Genomic DNA, 14,162 nt, shown 5'->3' with positions numbered 1-14,162 from the left:
GAACTGGTGTTTATGGCTGTGGCCCTTTTCTTCCCTAGGGCTAAGGCTTTACTCTTGGGTTGTGTGGCGGATGTTTTGTCTCTTGATGAAATGGGGGCAAGTTAATCTCCTCAGCTCTGTCACGCAAGATACTGGGAAATGCTCTCTGTCAGCGAATGCTTCCACTGTTTTCTTTTGTCCGTCTACATAACAATCACACTTCTCCTCTCTGCCTTTACATCTTTTAGTAAAGAACTGTGACCAAAGTACAGTCGTCAATTCTGATTGAACAAATGTGTTCTTAATCTAAAATGCTTGATTTCGTGCATCATTAGATGCTTACTCAGTGTTGCCCTTTCTTAGTACTCTCCAGTCTGAGAACGCAAAGCCCATACTGACTCAGAGCCTTCTTTTTTGTGCATTTTGTGTTCTATGTGTTATTTGCACTAGATCTGGGGCCACCTAAAGGCATACGCTTCTCTGATGTCACTGACTCATCCGCTACCGTCCACTGGGTGGTTCCAAGAGCCCGAGTGGACAGCTACAAGGTCACGTATGTGCCAGCTCATGGAGGTCAGCCGCATTTTTGAATAACAGTAAGATGACTGAATGAGGTCTGTCATGAAAACCAAGCTAAAGAGTAAATCTGAATCATTTTTACCCCTGACACTTCAACTGCATGCTATTGAAACATGATTTCAAAGGGGACAATAGGACATGTTATTTTTTTTTTTTTGTCAGTATACTGACACCTGGATATTGGGTACAAAGTCAAATTTTAGCCACCCATTTCTGAAGATGTGTTTGTTAGCATGTCGTTCCTCACATCCACACAGCAACCACCCTAGTACTGAGTTTCTCAAAAGAATCACTTTGATGCTGCAGGCACAGCGCTATCATGTTAAATCCAAAAGAAAATCAGCTGCAGTGTTATCACACACCTTTTACTCACAGTGTTAACAGATCCTGATAATCCATTAATGTAGAGGAGATCAGCTCATTGGTTGCAGGACTTGTCCTCCAGCGGGATGAGATTTGTCCTTAAAATGAGACAATTTCACCATGCCAAGAATATGGTATAAAAAAGTATAGATTTCATATTCTTGATCCTATGGCTAAATTGATGAAAACATCCTACAGACATCTGATACACCTCAAAACTCTTAAATTGTCAGGGGAAAATCATTTTTCCTTGAAAGTATTGAGGCCAGTATATATTTTTTCATGTACAATCGCTTTTTATCACAATTCAATTTTACAGTTCTGCAGGTTGTTAAAATATACGGATATCATTAGGGTTGTTGGGATTTTAATTTGATTTTTGGTTTCAATAAATAAAATTCTCGTGAGGATAAGCTGTATGGAAAATGGATGATAATTTAATTGTAAAACAGCGTAATACTGCCCTCTCGAGGCTTTGTTTACTGCCATTTTTTTCATACTATCCATCCATTTTCCAAGCCGGTTGTCCTCACAAGGGTTGTGGGAATGCGAGAGCCTATCCCAGCTAACTTTGGGTGAAAGGTGGACTACACCCTGAACTGGTCGCCAGTGAGTATCATACTTACTAGTGTATGTTCATTCATAAGTCAGAATAGTATGTCATAGAATTTAATAAGTCAGTATATGTATGCACACTACTGGGGAGAGAGACAGACTGATATTGTAGAAATAGTCATTCTCTGGGTGTGTGTGCGCTTAATTGCATGTGCACTCATTATTTGCATTAATTAATACTCATTATTTGGATTAATTTTATGCTGTTATTGACATTTTGTACAGTAGCATTTCATATACAATATGTAATATTCCTTGAATGACTAGTTTGGAATTAATTGTTTGGACACCCAGGAAATGCTAAGACTCTGACAGTGGATGGATCAAACTCGCAGACTGTGCTCCCAAACCTGATACCTGGGGTTACCTACGAGGTTACTGTCATTGCACTCAAGGCCCAAAGGGAGAGTGAGCCTGCGTCAGACAGTGTCATGACTGGTAAGATTTGTGCCGCTCGAGCAAATAAGCACACATACTGTTTTTGCAACACAGCTGCCACAAACATCTAACGGTACACCTGAACATTCAAATGAGATGCAAGACCAAAATTTGATAATCCAATACTGTTAAACTGGATGCAGATATTTTTAATAGCGACTGGTAGAGACTTGATCCCATGTCTCTCAGACGTTCTGAACTGATGTTTGACTATGTTTGTTTTGTTATAGCTTTGGATAAACCCCGTGGTCTGACGGCAGTCAATATCACAGACACCGAAGCGCTACTTCTCTGGCAGCCTGCCATTGCTACAGTGGATGGTTATGTTATTACCTACAGTGCAGATTCAGGTAAGGATACAATGTTTGAAAGCTAGGACAACTTCCTAGTAGGAACAATGGACATCCCCATTGTCTATTTCTCCTATTTTCAGTGACTGATAAAGGTGCATTAGTTTAATCTTTTTTGTCGAGGTTTTGCCTGTACTGCTTTTAGATGTCTTAAAAGTAAATAAATAAATGAAAATTATTATCCATTTACACCTCCCATAACTATGCTCAAGCTCTTTTTTTTTTTTTTTTTTGCCATTTTGTTTCCCCAGTGGCTCCAGTGATGGAACGTGTGTCTGGAAATGTGGTGGAGTTTGCAATGACCACCCTGGCGCCAGCAACACGATATACCGTAAAGGTCTATGCCATTAGGGATTTGGCCAAGAGTGCCGTCACAACAACAGAATTTATCACTGGTGGGGTTTTATTTCTTTTTTTTTAAATTAAAAAATAAAACTTATGCATTGCAGTTTGAATTACAATAACTGAAATGTTGCTACAATGTCAAATTAGGATGCATTTGACTAGAACTTTGAAATTTGTGGCAGCTAATAACATCTTCTTTGATCAGATGTGGATGCCCCTCAAGACTTGGCAGCCAGCAACATCCAGACAGAGTCGGGCATGCTCACCTGGAGCCCGCCACGTGCTGACATTACTGGGTACATTCTCAGTTTTCAGTCTTCTGATGGCATCATCCGGGTAAATAAAATCTGCACTTCACATATTTTGACCTTTAAAAGATAGACACTGGCAATAAGATCATTTTTATTATTTATTATTGTGGTATCATTTACTCACCACGTTCGAAATCTTGGTGTTCTGATAGATTCTGACCTGACTTTCAAATCACTTGCTAAAACTCCCTTTTACCATTTGAAGAACACATCAAGAGTGAAGGGTTTCATGTGTCAAGCAGACCAGGAGAAACTCATCCAGGCTTTTGACTAAAGGAGACAAACGTTACAATGCTGCAGCTCATTTAGAATGTTGCAGCTCGGGTTCTGACCAGAACAAAGAAGCCAGAGCTGATAACTCAATTTCTAAAGTCTTTAAATGGCTTTTAAAGCTCTGCTCCTGGTCCATAAAATCACTAAATGTTTAGGTCCTGAATACATGAAAGAAATGCTTACAGAATACAAACAGAGAAGAGCTCTGAGATCAACTGACTCAGGTCAAATAGTGGAGCGCAGAGTCCAAGGCAAGCACGGTGAAGCAGCATTTAACTATTATCCTGCACAACCGTATTCAATTCCCGACCCCGCCTGCGTGGGTTTTCTCCTGATACTCCGGTTTCCTCCCACATCCCAAAAACATGCATTAATTGGAGGCTCAAAATTGTCATTAGGTGTGTTTATGAGTGTTACTGGTTTATTTGTCTTTATGTGCCCTGCGATTGACTGGCAACCAGTTCAGGGTATGCCCCGCCTCTTACCCGATGATAGCTGGAATAGGCTCCAGGACTCCCGCAACCCACTTGAGGATAAGTGGCTTGAAAAATGGATGGATGGATGGATGGATGGATGGATGGATGGATGGATGGATGGATGGATGGATGGATGGATTTCTTGGACTGTATGCTGTTTTGATTGTACATTTAGTTTCTTTTTTTTCTCAGTTTAAATGCACTATACAAATACAGTTGATATATTTTGCTTTGTAGTTTCTCACTTTCATTATGGGAAATGTACTCAGTAGCACACAACATATTTTCTCTTTATCTCAGGAGGTGGTTCTCAGCCCCACTGCAGTTTCCTACAACATGGTTCAGCTCGGTGCCTCAACAGAATATTCTGTTCGGCTGCAAGCCATTGCTGGTCCCAAGAGAAGCAGAGTCATCAGCACTGTCTTTACGACCAGTAAGTACTTCACTAAATGCCCACTGTATTCAAAAATATTAATAATCTAACATTCAAGCGGGTGGGTGGGTGCACTTTGCTGTCAGCTCGGGGAATATATGGGCTGCAGCAAAATAGGGCACTTTTTTTTTTTAATTTCTGGACAAAAGGGTTGATGCTGCAACAAAGAGCAGATGCTTAAGCACCTCTTGGAGTCTATCTGTGCATGTGCCTCTGTAAACCTCCTGACATTGGTATTTGGTAATTCTTCAATTTGGCTACCACTGATGTTCTACAGACCTCTGGTTTTACTTAGGTATTTTAATAATGATTTCATAAATCCCAAAACCTGTTTAAAATCCCTTAATAGCATCCCATTATGACGCATATTATTACATTTATCATTAGTGTTACAATGACTTGATTGGTTGTTAACTTACCTAACATGTAGGAGCCAGGCTTCATTAGTGTATGTTTGTACCTATGTCTAGCTGGTGTGCTCTACAAACACCCCAAGGACTGTTCCCAGGCCCTTCTAAATGGTGACACCACATCTGGCCTGTTCACTATCTATCTGGGCGGAGATGAGAGCCAGCCCCTTCAAGTCTACTGCGACATGACCACTGATGGAGGTGGATGGATTGTGAGTCTCTGATGTATTTCACAGACTTTGGACAGAGACTCAATGGAAATGTAGTCATTTTAAAATCCTTTATAGGTCACTCCATTAAATACAAATTAAGCTAAATGTATTAACATGTGGATATTCAAAATGTCAAATCCAGAAAAAAGATGGCATGAGTAGTGAGTCTTTTCTTTTGGTAACTTCCTCAAAGTCACGTTTTAATAATAACTACAGTGACGAAAATGAGTATTTGAACACCCTCCTACATTGCAAGTTCTCCCACTAAGAGATCATGGAGGGGTCTAAAATTTTAATCGTAGGTGCATGTCCACTGTGAGCGAGATAATCTAAAAAGAAAAATCCAGAAATCACAATGTATGATTTTTTAATGGTTTATTTGTGTGATACAGCTGCAAATAAGTATTTGAACACCTGCAAAAACCAATCTAAATATTTTGTACAGTAGCCTTGGTTTGCAATTACAGAGGTCAAACGTTTCCTGTCGTTCTTCACCAGTTTGCACACACTGCAGGAGGGATTTTGGCCCACTCCTCCACACAGATCTTCTCTAGATCAGACATGTTTCTGGGCTGTCGCTGCGAAACACGAAGTTTCAGCTCCCTCGAAAGATTTTCTATTGGGTTTAGGTCTGGAGACAGGCTAGGCCATGCCAAAACCTTGATATGCTTCTTACGGAGCCACTTCCTGTTTTTCCTGGCTGTGTGCTTTGGGTCATTGTCATCTTGAAACACCCAGCCACGACCCATCTTCAATGCTCTGACCGAGGGAAAGCGGTTGTTCCCCAAAATCTCACAATAAATGGCAGTGGTCATCCTTTCATTAATACAGTGCAGTCGTCTTGTCCCATGTGGAGAAAAACACCCCCAAAGCATGATGTTACTACCCCCATGCTTCGCAGTAGGGATGTGTTCTTGGGATGGAATTCTTTATTCGTCTTCCTCCAAACACGGTTAGTGGAATTATGACCAAAAAGTTCCATTTTGGTCTCATCTGACCACAAAACCTTCTCCCATAACTCATCTGTATCATCCAAATGGTCATTGGCAAACTTAAGACGGGCCTTGACATGTGCTGGTTTAAGCAGGGGACCCTTCCGTGCCATGCACGATTTCAAAACATGACGTCTCAGTGTATTACCAACAGTCACCTTGGAAACGGTGGTCCCAGCTCTTTTCAGGTCATTGACAAAGTCCTGTGTGTCGTCCTGGGCTGATTCTTCACCTTTCTAAGGATCATTGAGACCCAACGAGATGATATCTTGCATGGGGTTCCACTCCAATTCAGATTGACTGTCATGTTTAGCTTCTACCATTATCTAATGATTGCTCCAACAGTGGACATTTTTTCACCAGGCTCCTTGGCAATTTCTCTGTAGCACTTTCCAGCTGTCTAGAGTTGGACAATTTTGACTCTGGTGTCTTTGGACAGCTCTTTGGCCTTGGCCATGTTACAAGTTTGAGTCTTACTGATTGTATGGGGTGGATATGTGTCTTTATGCAACTAACAACCTCACACAGGTGCATCTGATCCAGGATAATACATGGAGTGGAGGTGGACTTTTAAAGGCGGATTAACAGGTCTTTGAGGGTCAGAATTCTATCTTATAGACAGGTGTTCAAATACTTATTTGCAGCTGTATCACACACATACATTGTTAAAAAAATCATACATTGCGATTTTTGGATTTTACTTTTCAGATTTTTAAGTTTTTAAACATACATTTTTTCTTTATTTATACATACATAATCCTGTGTTTTTTAATTAAATTCCTAGATATGCTGTAGTACTATTTTATAACAGTGTTTGCCAACTATCACACCACGGAAATCCTGCAAAATCAAGGCTTGGTTGACCTTTTTTTCCATTCCAGATCTTCCTCAAACGCCAAAGTGGTAGACTGGAGTTTTTCCGTAACTGGAAGAATTACACAGCTGGCTTTGGTGACATGAATGATGAATTCTGGCTGGGTAAATTCTAGTCAACAATAGACAGTGATTTTGTCCGAGGTTCTGTAGACTTAGTCTATGGGCCACTCTTCTCATAGTCATTTTCCCTAACTACCACCATGTCTACTCCAGTAAAAAATATAGTGTAAAGTATTTCATTCATGTTCTTGTTTAACATTGAGAACAATGGGTCAGTTATAATGATGTCTAATGACTTGTTTACAATAATGGAGTAAGAGATTTCCATTAAATTAGCTAACTAGATGAATTTTGGTCTCAAGCATAGACCTACAGTGGATAAAAATACACTACAGAGTTGATTTCAAACTTTTCTAATGGATGTTTCACTGTCCTTCGATGCGCAACTAAAATAACTAGTTTTGCTCTTCAGGGCTAGCCAACCTGCATAAGATCACAGCAGGAGGTCAGTATGAGCTGCGAGTGGACCTCAGGGACAAAGGAGAAACCGCTTTCGCTCATTACGACAAGTTCTCTGTCTCTGAACCAAGGACCCGCTACAAAGTCCATGTTGGGGGATACAGTGGAACGGCAGGTAAAGATGAATAAATGAATAAGGCTAGCCTAATTCAGCATGGTCCTCAATATTAATAAAGCTAATCAAAATACAATAATTTTCTTTACTTTCTTAACATCGCATGTGCACAAAGTAAAACAACCTCAGTTGACCCAGTTATTGTCTGTCTTTGAAGGTGATTCGATGACCTACCACCACGGTCGTCCATTCTCCACGTTTGACCATGACAATGATATTGCTGTTACCAACTGTGCTCTATCATACAAGGGTGCATTCTGGTATAAAAACTGCCACCGTGTCAACCTCATGGGAAGATATGGTGATAACAGTCACAGCAAGGTACATTTGATTTGCTAAAAGGAGAGAAAGGAGGGGACTGACCGTATTACTGTAAAAACTTTAATCAGCAAATTGTGTGATTCTTTAGGAGGGTACAAATGGCACTTGTAGTATGTGGGTTCCATCTAGTGGTACCCAGTGAATTCAATGTTCAGTCTGTGCTTAATGTGACACTGACTTGAACCTTTTTAAGTTTAATTTATTAAGTTAGTTGTTGATACAATTTTTCTATTTCAACACACTGTTTATGTTAACTGTGTTAATGTGGATAATGTCACAGCGATTTACGATAATACTGGATATACCTCTTAAACCTGATATGCTACTGTATTTTAACGTCAGTCATGATGATGGCACTTGGAGAGCTAGGTATTTTTCAAAATGGTTGATCTCTCACAACGTGGGTGGTAGATCTACACCACAAAATTCCACAGCTATAGAAAATCTCTATGGAAAACTTGCAAATTTGCCCACAAGAGCCCATCACTGCTACTGTACATGAAGTAAGAGCAGGTTGTGTATTGTGTGTTTACTTTTTTTTCCCCAGTCTCCAATTGAAATTATAAATATTAGTGATTCTCAAACCAACAAATTCATTGAGTGGTGTTTGGCCTCAGTATTCTCAGCAAAATATTATATTGTCATCATCTGGTTTACTTGATGTATTATCTTCCGCTAAAATGTGGTGAGATACATATCTATTTCTACTTCCAAATAAATTGCGCTTATTTTATCTTCAGGGCGTCAACTGGTTCCACTGGAAGGGCCACGAGCACTCCATTGAGTTTGCAGAGATGAAAATTAGGCCATCCAACTTCAGAAACCTGGAGGGACGGCGGAAACGGTCATAAACGCGTCGCCTACACCATTGCAACCACAACAACATTGCTACTATACTTTTTGGACTCCCCACAAAACACCTCAACCCAGAATGAAAACCTCTACCTGCCCTGCAACAACCAAAGCCACTGCCAATTCCCTCGCTGCTTCCATGTAGATCAACACACACTTCTATTCTCTTACAGGCTGCCAATACTCCCTTATATGGATTTTGCAAACTGGACTTAACAGAAACCCAATTCTGAGTCACATCAAGGAGAATAGTACAATTACACCAGACCTGATTATCTAAATCGCTTGTCGTTGCAGCATTTTTCACAAGGCATGCGTGCAGCTTGGACATCTTGTTATCATAATTAATTGACTCATCGCACAAGCTAAGTCATGTTAAGTTTGTGAATTTCATAGTTGTTAAAAATGTATGTAAATGGTGAGCAAAGCACAGCAAAAATGATTACAAATATGGAAAAGAGATAGCACAAGTCAAATTAAAGACACGCCCTAAAGTGTCCTGACCCTCCAGCACCACCTTATCATAAATTTTCATTTGTTGCTCTTTGTGTGACATAACTTGTTGTCTCTGTGCCATTTTATCCTCCCCTGGTTTCCTCACACCCCTTTTCACAGGCTAAACAATGATAGAATGGATATCGGTGAGAAAAGGGAAAAACATAAAGGAAGCAAAACTTTCCACTTATTTGGGGAACCCCAAGTCAACAGCCACTGTATTGTGCGTTAAGGGAGACATGTTATGCGTTTTCACAATATTAAACCACTGCCAGGTGCCTTGAAAAAAAAAAGTCCCTGGTATTAATTTACATCAAAATACAATAAATACAGCCAACAACTGAATATCTACTAAGGATGCTCGACTTCAAATAGTAGGGATTTTTTGGAAAAGGGAGATAAGGCGGGGGGAGCGGTTCGGTCTCATGCAAAAGAGCCACTTGCCATCAAGGACCTGTTCTACGGGGTCAATGGGCTGTCTTTTCGATGACAACCTGGAGCAAAGCTCAGGTTTTGTGTTTACAGGAGCTACTTGTTCTCAAACAGCTGAGACTCTCAAGACCAAGGGAAGCAGAAAAAGAGGAGAGAGAGCAGAGAAAGACATACACTTTTGCCGGTCGAGATAGCACTTCCACTTCTACCAACCCGCGAAATGACACTCTTCAATTATTGCCGTGGACTTTTGTATGTGGTCAGACCTCAGACATATCAACATGTTGTCTTTGCCCCGCTAAGGTTTCAAGTGTAGAGCGGAAAAAATTGTGGTGGCTCTTGCCCATTACGTCCGACAGCTATGTCAGAATAAGACAACATTCAGAATAGCTCGTTCAGATACGGTTTCAGAAACAGGCAGCTGAAAAGATTGACTTGATTATTTAATTTCACACTTGATGGGTGGGCAGGCACTCTATAACCCAACTTTTTGTATAAAAGCAGTTCATTTTTTTCCATAATGTGTCACCTTTAAAACACTGAAACATTCATTTAGACTATGTGTTTGTTGAAACCAAGGCAGGACCTATTATTGAGTATATTTGTTTTTCGTACTTGCAAAATTGCGAATAGATATACTGGATGTTGAATAAGAGGATTTGTTGTGTTGTGACACAAAAGATTTTGATGCTCAAAATGTAATAACCTAGTAAGCTCATTAATTATGATGTTTAAAATGTTTGGATGAACCAGCTAGAGAACTAGTAAATGTTTTCAAGTCCCCCATTCACCCTCATTGAAGAATACTAAGCCACTGACCATCAAAAGAATGCCTGTGTAAATTTATTCTGGTCTTATTGATTTGTTTATACCTGGGTGAACAACAGCTGTTTCTCTGTAAACTGTATCACAATAAAACGTTTGTTTTAAAGGATGTGTTCTGAAAATTCCCTCTTTTGTACAGAAATTTGTCACATAAAAAATAGCAGGGCAATGAAATATTTTGCAGAAATCTAGAAGCAAGCCTTAAATGCGGACATGACACATTATTCCTTGGATTGCGATGTGTCTAAACTGGCTCGTTTAGCATTTTCTTAAACCTGGGAAATCAGTCACTTCAGCAACACTGGTTAACACATAATTGATAGGAATGAAATCATTGTGGGACACAGCACGGTGGGACAGTTGTAGAGTGTTGGACTCACAGCTCTGAGGACAAGGGTTCAAATCTGGCCCCAGGTTTACATGTTCCCCCTGTCCCTGCATGGGTTTTCTCTGGGCACTCCGGTGTATTGTGTATTCCATTTTCCTTGTTTTGTTATTTTTGTTGTCTTATGACAACATGGTTGTACGGTAGCAAAACAGGGTTTTTTTTTGTGTGACAGCAATACACTTTCGTAATATACACACAGTATCTGTCAAAATGTTTTTTTTTCTTTATTGATTTTTTTTTTTTTAAACCTGTCCTTTTCTGCTGCAGTGGTGAATGGTGAAGCGTGAAGTTTTTTCTTTCGTTAATTTTTCTTTTGGTGTAAGAGTTATGACGTCGTTTAAAGCAAATGCACACGTAGTGGACAAAACCACAATTGATGCATTAAGCAGAGCCAAAAACTTGGAGAAACTGAAGGACATCAGCAGCAAGGATCCATATGAATTTCAAGCAAGTGACTGGAGTGATGATGTGGAAGGCTAACCTAACATTACATGTCTGATATCATTAATTATCTTGTGAATTCTGTGACTACAGTGACTTTGTAAGTGGGTAGGTTCAAGATGTACGGCAACGGGTGATCGGTAATCAGTGTGGCGGCTCAAGTAAGACATTCATGAGGTCTACCACTCCATTACTACGTCCCTGGATCATATCCCAAAAAGATGGCTGTGTTCTCTCTGGTCATTGTACCTGGATGGCCGGTCTTGGAGGAGTGTGTTCACACGTGGCTGCCCTTCTTTTTGCAGTCGAGGCATCAGTAAAATTACGGGATAACAAGAGAGTTATCGAAGACAGATCTTACTGGTTCCCGGCCTCTGCAGTTAAAAGTGTAAGTCGATTTTTTTCTCTTAAAGAATTCTCTGTCATACCTTTGTGTAGAATACATAATGTATTAATTTCTTGTTGCCTCAAGTATTTAATTGAAAACATTACGTGTTGGGAAATTAATCCGAGCAAACTTTATAGTGTCTCTTTGTTGGATCAGGAAGAAATCCTGCTCAGTTGATCCTCGACAACCATAGGTTCCGTCCTTCTGTCGACAGTCGCTTAGTTTTACTTCCCTGGTTGACAACGACCTTTGGAATATTAAAATACTACCTCTTTCTTTGCCCAGATTCAGCGCAGTTAGTACAGCCCCAAACTATACGTGTGGCCCATATTATCGGACGAAAGGGGCTTGCTTGCTTTGTTGACATGGACGCTTCCCTTGCTTCAGTCACACAAAATGGCGGACAAGGAACTCCTGGTACTGTGGTGATGTCATCGGAAACCTATCCATTGCCAATAACGTTATTTGCAGATGTCACACAGGGACAGTCACCATAGAAAACACGTAGTGGCACCTGCTATGGGAGAGGAACAAGAGAGATTTTCAGATTTTTCCGATCCCCCTTCTGACACCGAAGTTCTTTTCGAAGAAGAGAACATCTCACAATTGAGTTAACTGACCGGGAAAATATTACCCTGTCGTTTCAAGCCATATTTACATGGAATGCGCATCACTTCTAACTAACAACAGATTCCCCGACAGTATGTATGACAGTATGTGGCATATTCAAGAGGACCCATGCCGGGTGAGGTAACTACTTCAGGGGTGCCCAGACACCAGTGGCTGGTGGGTGTGGGGCTCCTTTCTCCTCCCGCACGTGGCCAAGCCACCACACAACCCAATCCACCTCCGATCGGGGATAACACCGGCAGCCGGCCGCAGCGACCACATGCTGGCCCCAACGGCGGTGACGAACAACGCCGGCCTGCCCACATCGACACATTTACCACCCCTGACTTATGTACCTTATTAAATTATTATGATGCGGATCTTTTTTTACGTTCTGAGAGGATTAAGCCGTCAGACACGGACGGATCTTTTTATTCATCTTGCTGCTATCGTAAAAGTACACAGACACTACCAATACAACGCGAATCTGAGAGAAGGATTACATCGTCGGACGTGGATAGAGCTTTATATAATTGCTGCTTTCGGAAAAGTTGTTCGAGTTTGGTGACTATAAATCTAGTTAGCTAGTTGTCTCGTGTTATACGCTACTAAACTGTCTTTCTACTTCCATTTTATTGTTTTGTGTTGTATTATATTGTGTGTGTGATTAAATTCTTATACGTAATACAAGTGTTTTGTTATATGTTCCCGGTTTGACCAAGGGAATTTATTCTAAATTCACACGTAACATATGTTAATTTGGTGTGAGACAAATTAGTCCCCACAACAATTTTTTTAATAGCTCTATAAACTGTCTTCGACTGACGTCACACACCTTCCGATTTAGAACGCGGGTGCCATCTTGGTTTGGTGAATTCACATAAACACACGTAACTAACCACAAATCATTTCAGAAAGGCGTATGAATAGGGGCGCACTGCTATGTTATCGGTTGGTCAAACGGGCGTTGCAAAGTGTCTTTCTCTCGACTGCCAGCTGTGCTCAAGAACCAGTGTGAGAAAACGGAGCAGTTAGTAACCAAATAGCGACAACTGTATCTGTCTCATATTAGCAGAGTCGATCTAGCAGCCAAGCACAATACTCGTGTGTGAATGCAATGCATGTCTCCAAAATCTGTATTTTCTGTTTCATTACAATAAGCTTACAAAAATGAGTTACCGCACCGCTATTCTCGTGAGTTGAGTTAAAAATGTAGCCGTGGAAGTGGAGAAAAAGGTGCGGGCTCCACTTGGGACTCGTCCCAGTCGAAACTCTCTCTCTCTCTGTCCCTCTCGGTAACAAAAACAAAAATAATAATCAACATAATTTAACAACGCTGACTATAATCACACGGTACATATAAAAACTCCATTGTGCGGTAAACTAACCTTAGCAGTGTGGGGAGACAGGTTGCTTACAATGGATACCGCCACATGACGAACCCAGCCATTGATGACTTGACCTTTCCGACATGTCAATCACTCGTAAAATAACAGCCAATCAAATAGCCGTATTGTCTTAACCCCTGGCTTTTGTCTTAACCCCCTCCCGCAGCCATGTCCCACAAACACTGTTAGACGGTAGCGTGCGTTTTGAAAAGTTAATGTGAGGAAGAAAATGGTCCTCAGATACGCTTGGGGAACATGCAATTTTGACAAAAGATATCCTGCTAGGTTACAAGGGGCCCGGTTGATTAATTTTCCAAAACCTAAAACACAGTTGGCGAGGTGTCTCTGATGGATTAAAGGTTGCGGAAAACCTCAAGTACAACTCAGTGTGAAAAATATCAGCAAACACAAGGCTGTATGTTTGAAGGTAAGTGAGGGAGAAGTATCTTCTCTGAGTTTGATTGAATTATTATCAATGCTTTATGAATGGCCGGAGAACAATTTTCACTTTGTTAGCGTATCACTGACCTGCTTAATGAAGTGTGCAATGTTTTATGCCGACGAGTTGGTTTCGTGATACGTAAATGCGCGATGGCAAGCAAGAGAAATGACTATTTGCCCATTTGTGTCACATCAGACTTTTAAAACAGAAAACTGGGTTCCATTACGAGCCAAGTCAAATGAATACACCCACTTACTTATAAAGACTACAATGATATTACTCGTGATCTTTCCAA

General features: G+C 40.6%; 1 protein-coding gene across 11 annotated transcripts in view; it reads left to right on the top strand.

The window, feature by feature from the left end:
- Positions 1-10,289, top strand: part of LOC133499419 (tenascin-like) — a 137,771-nt gene extending 127,482 nt beyond the window's left edge. For all 11 annotated transcript variants that reach the window (XM_061817440.1, XM_061817441.1, XM_061817443.1 and 8 more), the window contains 11 exons: positions 430-552; positions 1,831-1,974; positions 2,205-2,324; positions 2,576-2,719; positions 2,875-3,005; positions 4,030-4,162; positions 4,633-4,784; positions 6,658-6,754; positions 7,125-7,286; positions 7,444-7,607; positions 8,348-10,289. In XM_061817440.1, the coding sequence (XP_061673424.1) occupies positions 430-552; positions 1,831-1,974; positions 2,205-2,324; positions 2,576-2,719; positions 2,875-3,005; positions 4,030-4,162; positions 4,633-4,784; positions 6,658-6,754; positions 7,125-7,286; positions 7,444-7,607; positions 8,348-8,458 (1,481 nt within the window). In that variant the 3' untranslated portion in view covers positions 8,459-10,289. The remainder of the gene's footprint in view (positions 1-429; positions 553-1,830; positions 1,975-2,204; positions 2,325-2,575; positions 2,720-2,874; positions 3,006-4,029; positions 4,163-4,632; positions 4,785-6,657; positions 6,755-7,124; positions 7,287-7,443; positions 7,608-8,347) is intronic.
- Positions 10,290-14,162: the final 3,873 nt, after the last annotated feature.

The sequence above is a fragment of the Syngnathoides biaculeatus genome, chromosome 4 (assembly GCF_019802595.1).
Source record: "Syngnathoides biaculeatus isolate LvHL_M chromosome 4, ASM1980259v1, whole genome shotgun sequence".
NCBI classification, from domain to species: Eukaryota; Metazoa; Chordata; class Actinopteri; order Syngnathiformes; family Syngnathidae; genus Syngnathoides; species Syngnathoides biaculeatus.
Note: the sequence above shows the minus strand (reverse complement) of the source record. Positions and strands in the feature narration are given on the sequence as shown.